This window comes from Manis pentadactyla, chromosome 8 (genome assembly GCF_030020395.1).
Source record: "Manis pentadactyla isolate mManPen7 chromosome 8, mManPen7.hap1, whole genome shotgun sequence".
In the NCBI taxonomy this organism is placed as follows: Eukaryota; Metazoa; Chordata; class Mammalia; order Pholidota; family Manidae; genus Manis; species Manis pentadactyla.
In genome coordinates this window covers 1,644,993-1,657,563 of record NC_080026.1, presented here as the reverse complement: position 1 = coordinate 1,657,563, position 12,571 = coordinate 1,644,993, and the positions used below count along the sequence as shown (strand labels likewise).

Here is a 12,571-nt window from a genome sequence, read left to right as displayed (position 1 = left end):
CCTGTGTCTTGTGCAGTCCTGTTCTCCTTGCGATTCAGGTCAGGCTGGCCAACACCACTCTCCACTCTAAGGATCTCTGTAGGAGTTTCTAAAACGGCAGCCACTTCCTTCACTAAAAGGACATGGCCCCTGGAGCTCAGCAAACTGTGGGCCTGAGGGACAGAGCAGGCCCTGCAGCATGCAGCCCCTCACAGGAGGCCGTGAAGAGCGCAGAGTCTGATGTGCACAAAGCAGGGAAACCAAACACTGGTTCACTTCATTAATATCTGCTTGCTGGCCCTGCTGAGCTCTGAAACGGGAACCCTTAAGGCTCTCTGCGCAGTGCAGCCCCCAGATCTCCACAGGGGCTTTGCAGTGACCTGACTGGGGCAGGCGTGCAGTGCAGGGTGGTCTCTGGAAGCAGAGAGACCCTCACGGGAACCTCATGTCACTTAGTTCCCTCGGTCTGCAGATGCAGAGGCTCATCACACTAAGTGGTCGGCACTGAGCATTCACAAAGTTCTGAAAAATGTGTGTCATGTGGGCTCAGTGACTATCAGTGTGTGTGTGTGCATGCACATGTGTGGAGACATGGGAGATGTACTTTAAAAAATTTACTGGCAACCTTAGCTACAGCAGAGCGGGAATCTGTAAAGATGACAGAATCATCAACATGTGCCAGTCCCATCAGACCCGGGAGCACCAAACACAGCGTTCTGGGAAGACCCAGCTTTAGGTCCTAAACAGTCTACTTCCTTAATAGCCTACATACATCTGTCTGTCAATTTATCATCTAAAGCAGAGTTCTTCACATCTGAGTTATTGACAAGCCGACAGTATGAGAAATGGACATGGGCGGTGGCAGGAAGCTACGGGATGGAGACCGTGGCTTGGGGACCCAAAGGGAACCCTGAAGTCAACACCACCTGCCCACTTTAACTCAGTTTATGATTCCCAGTTCCTCCTGTGCACACGAGTGATGTGATGACCACTTCATAAATGCCATGAGATATTCTGCCACGTGATATGACGGGTCCTAGACCAGTGCCTGCCCCACGGGAGAGCCACGCTGACTTCATTCTAACCCCACATCACATATGCTTTCCTCCCACTTTTCCTCCTATCCACACGGACGAGGCTTTAGGATAGGACATGGCAAAACCATAAAATTAAGAGAAATACACAGAAAGGATTACATGGTGTCCTTAATCTTAGAACATCCCAGAACAGCTAAATTCAGATACCTGCTATTCCGAGCATGCATTTAAGTTTACACTTCTCTTCCTGATCTCCAGTGAAAAAAGCCCCAAATAACCCCCTCAAAAGCCATGCACATTGTGGAAAGCTCTGGAAATAGGAGTGCATGTGCCGGGCATCTACCTGCCTCCCTTTCAATGAGGCCCATCTTCTCACTTAGACCTGGGATGTTGGGGACACCTCAACTAGCCTCCAGTTAGTTTAAGTATCTGGATGTCCTGTCCCACTAATAAAATGTGGAGCTACTCTCTGCCTTCCACGATGTACCGTGAGCAGGGGGAGCCCGTCCTCCAACGCCCTCAGGACGGTGGTCAGTGCCTTCTGGGGTCTCATCTGGAAATGTCAGCTTTAACTGAGCCGCTATGATCTCAGACACTTTGAAAACAAGTTTCTATAGAAATATATGGAAGGAGAAAACTGCTCTATTTGATTTTTTAAATTTGTTTTCTTGTCTTTTTCCCCCCAGGTAAAACATCCTAGAAGACACCAAGCCTTGACCTGTTTCAAAGAAAAAGGAAATGAGTTCAAATTTTCCAAAATCCAGAAATTCATCTTGGGAAGAGAATAAAGAAGAGTTTTCCAAGACCAACTTAAGGAACTCAGTCAGCACATTTTCTAAAGGTTCTTTTCACCTGTTTCATTTGGTGAGAGACAGTCTGAAATAGCGGATGATTTTACCCTCCTCAGCTGGGTAATGCGGCAACGTTGCCGGCACAGACACGTTCTAAGGCCTGACAGTCCATCTACAGTGGGCGGCACCCGATGCTTCAGAACAAGGTGCCACGAGGGCCCTTCCTATATGGGAGCTGCACTACTGGCCCGATGGCTCTTCTGAGGTCTGCCCACAGCCGTACGAGTTGGTGTGGAGGCAGGTTTACCCCATGTTGAACCCTGGGATGACTGAAGCCCCAGCCAAGAACTTGACTGCTGCCGGAATCGCCCAGCCCAGGGGCCCCTGGATTCCTGACTCCTACATGCCGAGGTATAATAAATGCTGTTGTCAACCACCAAGTTCTGTATCATTCGTTACGCAGCTACAGATAACGAATACACTCTCAGTGACACATGAGACAGAGCTCAGAAGTCTTCGCAGGGCCACAGAACAGTAAGAAGGGGTGCCTTCTGAACCTGTCCGTCTGACTCCCAGACCCAGGCCTTCTGCTCCTGCCAGGGGTTCAATGGGCCTTTCTGTTCACTTACTGGCATTTAAAGTTTTCTCTAGTCTGAACTGATCTTGACTATTAAGTCATGTCCTTTACTATATAATACTCAGTTGTCTCTAATTTATCTGGATGATTAAGCTCACAGTTCAGTGAGGTAGGAAAGATATTAACTAAAGACAAATGCAATGCAGTGTAAACCAGGATGGGCAGTGGCCCAGGAGGCATGGAGGACGGGGTTTGATTCAGGCTGTAAGGCCAGGGAGGCTTCCCAAAGGACTCGGGGAGCAGGCAGCAGGCCTCAGCCCCTAATCCAATGTCCAGATGTGGTCTAGGCTCAGCAACTACCTGTCAACTAAGTGAACACACCGTTTCTGGAAGGACAGGGGGCATCAGAAAGACCACGGATGGACAAGGAAGGAGAAGGCGCTGGTGTTCTGTGCTCAGTATACCGGGAAGGGCGGCTCCTGCGCGGGCCCGTCCCACCTCCCCATTGCTGCATGTCACGGTCTATCCCGTGCTGGCATAAAAGAAGTGCTTTCCACATTTCAGCTATTTGAGGACATTTAGAGCTTTGCCATACCTGGATGCCATATGTAAGAGCAGTTACTTAATATCTTAAAAATGCATGTTTTAAAATTCTTAACATTTCATTAATTTTTACATGAAACAGAAAGTCCCAGTATAGTGTGGTGTTCAGGGAAACTACAGACTTTGCAGGCAGACAAATGCAGGATGAAACGGCAGTTCTGTTGTGTATCACCATATGCTCCTGGAGTTATTTAGCCTCCATGGCTCCCCGTTTCCTCGTCCATAAAGCAGAATCTACTACCTTCCTTGAACGGGCAGGGTGCGGATTCTGTCAATTGTACGTCACGCCTGTGCAGGCCTGGCAAAGTGCTCTGCAAATGGTCTATAATATGCTAAATAAAGGGAATGAGATGGGAATTCTTACTCTGTTTCTCAGATGAGGCTGCAGAGGGTCAAGGAAATTAAGACGCTTGCTGAAGTATAAATAGCTAACTGACTTCAGTGTTGCTCCTAATAGGACAAAACACGTTGCCGCTTCAGGCTTAGAGTACATCTGTGAATACGGGGTCATCGCACCCCCAGTGAGCTAGGCTCTGTATGTTCAGGTCAGAATCTCAAGCATTCGCTGACTCGGCTGCCCCAGAAACCAGCCCGGGGGCCGTCAGCAGAGGTACCTGTGAGGGTTTCAGCCGCGCGCTCTGCCGCTTTCCGAATCACCAGCGCCAGGGTCCCGCCTTCCAGGCTCAGCAGCAGGGTCCCCGAGCCTCCGGACAGCGCTGTGGACAGAAGCAGACCATCCTTGTTCCACGTGCGAAACTGGAAACTCACTGAGAGCCCGTCGATGTGGGGAGTGCCGGTCAGCAGCAAGTAGCTCCTGCTGGAGCTGATGAATGTGATGGGAACAATTTGTGGCTCGGAGCAGGAAAAAGTGACATTGCCCTGGAAAACAATAAAAATCAAACATATAAAAGCCATCTTTTATTCTGCAATCTGACAGCTGATATAAACAACCACCTGGAGCTGACCTTAATTTCAGGATCATTCTACATTCAGCTGCAAGATCTTAAAGGAAAAAATATGCCAGCTTTGTTCAGATGTGCTCACAAGACTGTCCGCCATTCCTGTTTTAAGGATCAAGGTACATCTGCAAAGACGGCCATCAAAGACCTGGGTGTGTGGTGGCGGGGGCTGGGGCTGGGGGCGTGGAGGCGTCAGCATTTTCTAGAGAGCCAGACAGAGAATAAGGACTTCCATCCCTTGAACAAATATGCACTGCAGGCTAATCATGTGACAAGCGTTAGGGGAAACTTTTAAAGAGAGACATAAGACAAAACTGTGTCACAACATGGAAGGTCCTAGAAGAGAGGCCGGCACCGGCTCCCAGGGGAGACTGGAGGGAAAACAAAGTAAACTAGCAGAGGTTTCACAAGGGAGGTGACGCTCTCCTGGAAGGAAGGGGGGAGGAGAGCAGTGAGTGTGCACAGCGTGGGCAAAGCGGGGGAGATACCAGCAAAATGGCAACCCCGGGGATGACAGGGAACTTGTCATTCCTGCACATCAGGTGGAGCCTGGAGGGCCAGGGACCATGAGGGACCGGAGGCCAGAGAGATGAGCAGAGGCGGAGTTTAAAAGACCTTATGTGCGTGCTTGTGTTATCATTCAAACTCAGAAGCAGAGACGTGACTCCAGCTGGAGTTTTAATCTATGAAGAGTATTTCCAGCGTTGTGTTGGGGATGGTGAGAGGAGCAGAGGTGGGGAACGTCAGGCGCGCACAGACTGGAACCAGAAGAAGAGGGAGACAAACATTTGCATGAGTGAGGGAGAACTGGTCCAAGTTCATGTGAGGAGGGGCGGGGCGAGCTTCTACATCAGCCCGTCCCGGGAGGATGAAGACACGTACCCATGTGCCCGCCTGAGCCAGGTGATGGGGCCGCTCTGCCGGACGAGTAAGGCGGAGGCTGGGATGCCTACCAGGGGCAGGCGGGTGTTACATGTGACAACCGTCTGGAGTCTTTCTCACAGACCCATGCCCACCACATCCTATTTTCCAACCCCACCATTTGTCTCTTTGAGACTCCAAGCTAATCGCCACAGCAAAGCAGCCGGCTCGTTCCAGTGAATGCAACACAATGGTCTCATGTAAATCCCACCTTGTTCCCTCTAAGTCTGTTCTCTCAAGGCTACTGAACGGCCTTTGCCTGATGCCAGGCTCAGCCTTTAGAGACACTGCCAGAGCCAGTGCCACTTATGCAAAAACATCAGGGATTTCCAAAAGGGGAACACACAGGTTGATTGGCTGCCTGAACTCATCTTTCCACCCAGACGGCCAGGGAGTGGGGTTGGAAACCTAGAACAGCTCCCAGTCCTAGAGCACATTAATCCTTCAGCTCCCCAAACCCCATAATCCAGAAAAACATCCCGATGCCCGAGCCGTACTTGTTTGTGATAGTCCTGCATTTCTGAACACAAAGAGCAGCTCCAAACATCTACCAATAGTACATTTCTGACGGTTCACTCATTGACAATGCTGCCATGGACATCTTCTTGCGTTTATCACTTTCTGCAGTTGTTTAGCATTTTCTTCTCTGCAGGCCAGATCCCCAGAAGTTAATCAATGTGACAGAGGTAAAGGCCCTTGATATCCGTCAAGAAATCTCACGCAGTGGATGCCCCTTCACTGCACCTGGTGGGGCTGAGCCCTTACTGCATTCTGTGCTCAGAGTGCCCACGCCGTGCATTCTGCGCAGTAACACAGCCTCCACTGAAAGGACGTACAAGCCAGGCTTGGAGAAGGTGCCAGGCAGACAGCAGCCACGTGCCTCCTTAGCGGAGGTGATGGGGCACACACCCACGTTCGTCTGACATGGAGGACTTTGCTTTTAGCCCCCGTTTCTGATACCTTCCTCCTCTGCACTGCAGACCGATTAAAAAATACCTACTGACTTGCTTGTGATATCCCGTTGTGGTTTTGATTTGCATTTTTGATTTCTGGTGGATTTCCTCTCAAGAGTGAAACGTCCCGACTGATGGAAGACTGGCTGGGGTGGGGCCATCTTTGGGGAGAAGGAGCATCACAAACGCTCCCACAGCCAAGGGGGGAGGTAGCAGGGGCGCCTGGCACCCTTCCTGCCGAGGAAATCTGGAGCCAGAGCGCCAGGCGGAGAAGAAGGGAGCGTGGTCGGGAGGCATTACCAGCGCTGGAGTCCGAGCGGAAGAGGTCGCCAGACTGCCCTGCCCGCCGTTGATTTAAAACCCAATGTTCTGCTCCACCCAAGACATTTTCTGCGCACCCCTCGATGGAAGCACGGGGGTGGGCCTCAGGGCAGCGGGGCTCTCGAGGAATGGAGCTCTCCCCTTACTTTGTTCAGTTCGCGCCATCTGACAGGAGGTCCCGGACCTCCGCCCTTAGACTCGCTCCATGCATCTGCACGCCCAGCGGGTCCCCAGTACTTGTGAAATAGGCAAGGGAACTCGGAATCCCTTGAGGGACATGCGAGGGTCGCTGCTCGATTCTCGTGGAGAGAAATTCACATAAATGCCTTGGGCATCCTCACCGGCTGAGGAAAGGCCATGTGTGGGGGCCGCACTGTGCTCAGCGAGCAGGAACGCTCTGGAACCCCCCGGGGCCGGCACCCTCTCTGGGCAGCATCCTTGCTTCCGCGCTCCCACCACGCTCCCTTCTCCCTGTCCCGAGCTGTCCTAGGCTTTGTCTTCTGGGCCGGTCCCTGCCCTCCTCTCCCAAGGGCAGGGGGAGAGACGGGAGGGCAGTGGTGGGAATGCCGTCCAGCCCAAGCCAGACCCGGCTCTCCCTACTGTCTCGTCTGCCTGCCCTCCAGCCCCGGCCCGTGGCGGCATAAACGCTGCATGCGGAGCACCCTCGGCACCGGCCTCCACCCACGACGCAGGGAGAACAAAGGCGCAGTCAGCAAACGAAAAAGTGCCACTTTTCGAATCAGCATGGAATATTTCATCTTTTTCAATAAAGCCGTTTGTGTTGTCAGAACCCTTCTAGATACAGCATTTCAGGGAGTCCCCACCTGGGACCTGGAAACTGCACGCAAGACCATTTCCTTAGAACAGAGTCAAAACAGAGCGGCGCAAAGTCACAGACTCTCCTACCCTATGCATCTCGTTAATCTATCCAGGCACCTTTCACCCCATCCCCCGGGGAGGGGTCCTCAGACTCTCCATCCCAGTGTGCCTTACCTCAGTAGGGGTGTCAGCATTCATTCATTAATTTCTCAAGCACTGTCGGGCAATATGCTAAGCACAGGGGTCAAGAGTCATGCACAGAATGCGGTCCTGCCCCTTTGCGCTGTGCAGCCATGAGCCGTGCATTTGCACTGTGACTGGTACAAGGTGGCCACGGCCTGGGGCACAGTGTGGACGTGGTCAGGTCTCCGAGGACGGTCAGCCAGCCCTGGTCTGCAGAGGGATGGAAAGGAAACCAGAATCCATGCCCTTGGTGCCTTCTTTCCCTCCATGTCATCCATGACCTGGGGGCCTTCACTGTCCAGGGAGGCTGCCCTACGAGGAAGACGCCAAGTCGTCGGCATCTGATGTGCCTTTCCCAACAAGGCCCCATGTCCTGCTTGGATGCTGACCATCCCTCCCTAAGGCAAGACCTGCCCGAAGTGGCCATCGGCCCTCAGTAGGGCCTCCCTGCGGTCCCGAGCTGGTGGCTCTCCGGGCCCGGGGCTTCCGTGTTCACACAGGTCCACCATTCTCCAAACGCAAGGTGCCCGGATGGGCTGGCCCCAGGTTAGGGAGGCCATTTGCTCCTTGGAGGCCCCCGAACAATGTCCACTTTCCTTCTCTGAGATCCACAATGGCCTTTTCTTTGCAGTCCTCAAAACACAGAAATGCCCTTCCCACCTTCTCAAGCAAGAATTTGATTTCTATAGATGGAGCTCAGAACTTTGAAACCCTCAAGATCTGTTCAAAATCCCTTGGAGAGACTCACCACATCTATGCAAAAACACTTTGTTTTGTACCATAAACAAAAGCTGATACTGTCCTTGTTCTGACTGGTGAGGCTTCAGAGCCTCCTAAGGACGCTCAGGATCTTGAAACTAAAGAACCAGGTTTGCACCCGTGAGGGAAGCACCTTTCTCCCCGACTCACCCTCCCCAGGGAGACCTTCCCTCCAGAGGGCAGAGAACGACCCCACTTCATCCATGGCTCTGAAGGAGCCGTTCATGAGGTTGTTCACGAGGGAGGCCTCACCTGCTGTGGAGGGAGGTGACATTGCGAAGAGACTTCATAGAGGGCAGGGGCAGCTCACTGGGAGGGGGGAGCAGAGCAGTGTATCTGCACAGTGAATCCCTGCAGGAAGGGGTGCCATGCATTCCAGGACCCAGGAGGTCTGCTGACTGCTGTCCGGAGGCCAGCGTGAGGGCAGGTGAGGCGAGGTGGGACGGGCAGGAAGGGACAGTATGGCGGGAGCTTTGAGACCTTGCAGAGGCACGGGAACTGATCCTATGGGAAAAGGGGGAAGGAAAGGGATGACAGGGCACTGATGCATAGGTGAGGCTGTAAGTCATACTGTGCTCCCCATGCATCCCCAGGCCCTGCACCCGGGAGCACAGCGGGCATTGTGTGGAAAAGGGGAGCAGAGGCCCAGGTTCCAGGCAGCAATAGGGCCATGCAGGCAAGGGCAGGTGAAGGCTGTGGACGGCAAAGGGAGAGAGAGACAGCAAACAGGTTCGCTGCAGGTAAAGTCGACAAGAGGCGCTGTGCAGGGCAAAGGGCCGGGAGGGCAAACCCAGCCCCCGCAGCCCCACTGTCCTCCGCCTGCACAGAGGCCTCACGCAGGGAAGGGCAGAGCTGGCCCTCGATTGCTGGTGGCCTGCCTCCCACCTTGGCTGGTGACCACACGCCGGAGTCCTTGAGCTCACGTGTCCATCGGCCTGCAGGTACCATGGCGACCTGCCCCCTCAGCGCTTCCTGCCTTCTCCCTCCACCTCTGCCAGGAGTGACTCCTCCACCCGCCCTCTGCTCCCTCCAAGGCTGGGTGGACCCTCCTCCTCTGGACCTGAGCCTGTGGCCTTTCCAGACACCCCCATCCTCAAGGCCCCCGCATCCCACCAGCTCTGGATGCTTGGGCTCACCTGCTGTTTGTCCTTAGATTTGTGAATCTCCGCTTAGGTTGTCACATGATTAAAACTTAACTGGAGATGATAAAACAGGAGAAATTACATGTCAGCCACTCAGCTGGGTGTAGGTCGAGGGCTGTACCATGACAATCAGACACAATGAAAGAGAATATGGCCTCCTTCTCAATGTACCCAGCTCATTCTGTCACCAAATCAAAAGTTTGTCAAATGCTGACTGAAATCCAGTAAAACCCGTCTAACTAAAAGCTTTCTTGTATGGCAGCGGGCCTCACCCAAAAGATACCCTATGGGAAGGGGGCAATGACCGTGGTCCCTGGTGACTCCCAAGTGAGGAGAGCCTGACAGCAAGGACTCCACTGTGTGTGTCTTTTTCAACAGACAACAGAATGGATCAGATGGCATGTCATAAACAGGGAGTATCTTTCGTAAAGACGGAAGCTGGGGTTCTGATTATGGATGGAGTGGAGGGAACCCCGGCCCCGTCATGGTGTAAGTGTGACTGTGGTAGAGGTTAGGGACTGCAGTGTTTTAAACAGTGAGCTAACGGCCTCTGTGCTGGCGTCAGACATTCCTAAGCACGGATCCATCACTGCTTTCTGGCTGGCATCCGGGTATGTCGGCCACCAGGCAGCTCCTGGCAGCAAGGGCCATGATTTGCTGTGTCAGAACCAGGACCTGGCAGATCTAAGAAGGACATTAACAAATGGTGTGATCTGGGCCTATTTCACAGCTTTATGACTCAACAGCATCCTCTGCTAGTTTGGGTGGAGGCCGCGGGGGTCCACAGCAAGCCTGACTCTTTCGAAGGCGATGCTGGGCGCGCCTGAATCTCTGCTTAGGTTGCCTGTGCCGCGTCTCCGCTAAGGAGCCCACGCGCTGTCAAGACTCACTTGCGTACCTCTGCCTGCTGTGAGGACCGGGGCTGTGGCCACGGGAACGTCGCCGACGGCTGCTCATGGCGTCCCTCACTTGTGCACACACGCCGGCCAGTGACGCCGGGAGACCCCTTTCCCGTGACCTTGCTTCGGCCAGCGCCCTCCTCCCGGGTCACTGAAGACACCTCTCACCCAGGTTTATTCCTGTCACCTACTGCCTGGGATGCTCGTTCGAGCCATTTGGCTATTCTGTAGAAAGTACTAGTAAACTGATCCTCTGCTCTGCTTTAAATGATAATCTGAAATAAGGAGAGTGATGGACACGCAAGTCAGTGGCTTCTAGCTCATTCCCAGGAGGCCAGGTGCCCCCACTCCTGGATTCTCTTCTCCTAGGACTCCCCACCCACCCGGCTCTGCTCGCCGGCTCAGCAATGAGCCCCTGGCCTGGGCTTGGGTCCCTCGCGAAGAGCAGGACAGGGAGAAGATGCCTGGCAGCCCCTGGCCTGAGGACCTGCTGGCCAATGGGATGTGCCATGGCTGGGCGCCGTGGCCTTGGACATGGGGTGGACTGCCCAGGGCCAGCACTCCCGGCACCCTTCAGCCTCCTGGTACACCACGTGTAGTTGCAGTTCGTGTTCCCCAGAGGGGCGAGCCCAGGAGGTGAGTGGAGGGATTCAAAGGGTGAACGTCGCTGTCTGCTGCAAATGACCCGAGGTCACAGACGGGCTTGGCTGGGACGACTCTGACCAAAGGCAGAGGAGCCTGGATCCGGCCTGGGACAGAGGCAGAGCTAGGGCACGGACTGCTTGGGCGAGCAGGGTGGGGGCGGCAGGCGGTGCCCCCGGGACTCCTCTGGCCTTGCTACCACCAAGCCCAGCTGTGTCCTCCTTGGGTCCCCAGTCGAGGTGGTAACTCAGGTATGTGCGTCTTCCCACAGCAGAAAAGCAATTTGTAAGGCCTCAGGGGACTCAGCAGGCCAGCCTGAAATTCTGCTTACCTACACTGGTTCTGGGGTTTCCTAAATGTGTCGTTCCCAAGGGTTGTATGACTGCTGAGCTGTTATTTACAAAGCATTTTCATTGTGGGTGTTTGTTTTGCTTTTAATCATCACCCAGACATCACAACGCTCTGGTGAGTGAGAATGGACGGAGCCAGCCATGCACAGCGAGTTTCAGTCAGGAGGCGCCCAACGACGCCGTCGAGCGTGTGTAAGGGGGAAAGTGATCCTGACTCAATCTAATTTGTGGGGAAAGGTTCAAAGCCAGTTCTTGATTTTTCCAAATGAGTACAACCATTTCTAATCTGATGTGTCTGAAAACTACCAGGCCTGCCTGGCATGCTCTCAGTGTGTAGGAGGAAGGCTGCCCTGTGAGTTGAAGCCATCGCCCTGATTCCCACATCCAGGGTTCACGACCCAGGTCAAGGCTCTTTTTCATGTTTGGGGGAGGCAGGCACCTTCATTATTTTGTTTATTCAACATATATTTCTTAAGCATTTGTATGGGCCGTGCTCTATCCTCGTGTCAAGCACACAGCCCAGGAGACAGGCAGGCTCAGGCCCTGCCCACCTGAGCTTGCACAGCACAGGGAAGAGTAAGAAAAGGACACCCTGGGGGCAGGTGTGATGCATCTGGGGGATGAAGGGCAATGGGATGCTTGCCATTAGTCTACACAGGCAATGTTTTGTTTCTGCCAAAGGAGGTCATCAAGGATAGAGACCATGTTCCTTGGTTTCCATTTGAGGGGCACCCAGGAGAGAAGCATCTTCAATAGTGGAGGGAATGCCCCACAACAGGCAAAGAGCATGGGCAGGCTGGCAGGTGCCCCCCCCACCATGGCCCTCCCTTCCGGCCTTCCACAAGCTGTAGGCACCAGAAAACAGGGACCCTCTGAGAGCCACACGCTGCCCTTGGCCCAGAGACCTCCTCTTGATGTGCCCCGCGTTTGCCCTCCCAAGCCTGCTGGCTCCCAACTTCTGCGGCGCAGCCGTGCACTCAGTTTGGCGCCGTCCTCTGCACCTCTGCTTCCGGCTCCATCTATGGCTTATTCTCTGTACTGCAAAGAGGTACACCTCCCACCTATGTCATGGCTCTTGCAAAGAGTGGTGCCTTTCACCTGGACACAAAACCCAGAGGAGGTCCTTCAGAGCTGGGGAGTAGGGGGAATGGGGATCACGCCCGTCATTAAGCTGGTAGCCTCTTAGCTTAAAGGCAGAAGATGATGCCCAAACTCCTCGACCACTGTAATTTCTGTTCCCAAATATTATGCAAAGCTATTTGGAAATATGAATGAAGCAGCTTAAGAATATTAATAATCCTTTCTGACACTACTTTCAGTACTAGAAATCTATTTTCAGGAAACAATCTGAAATTGGACCAAGATTTATACAGTAAGCACCATTATTTATAATAATGCAAACCTGAGTATAAAATTAAAAGAATGTATAAGTAAATTATGGTGTATCTATATGACATGCTATTTGCCACCACTAATAACAAGGTTCATGGTAAGCATAAAAATTGCTTATAATACAGTATTAAATGGAATGAGGAGAATACAAATTTGTACATAGGAATCAGATAAAAGGCACCTATATAAATATGTATAGAACAGAGGCTAATTTGCTAAATAGCTGCTCTTTCTGGGTTGTGGA

The 12,571-nt window shown here is 53.0% G+C and overlaps 1 protein-coding gene across 5 annotated transcripts in view; it reads right to left on the bottom strand.

The window, feature by feature from the left end:
* CNTNAP5 (contactin associated protein family member 5) overlaps nucleotides 1–12,571 on the bottom strand; it is a 628,981-nt gene that overhangs the window by 283,642 nt on the left and 332,768 nt on the right. For all 5 annotated transcript variants that reach the window (XM_036884000.2, XM_036884003.2, XM_036884001.2 and 2 more), the window contains one exon: nucleotides 3,602–3,866. In XM_036884000.2, coding sequence (XP_036739895.2) covers nucleotides 3,602–3,866 — 265 coding nt within the window. The remainder of the gene's footprint in view (nucleotides 1–3,601; nucleotides 3,867–12,571) is intronic.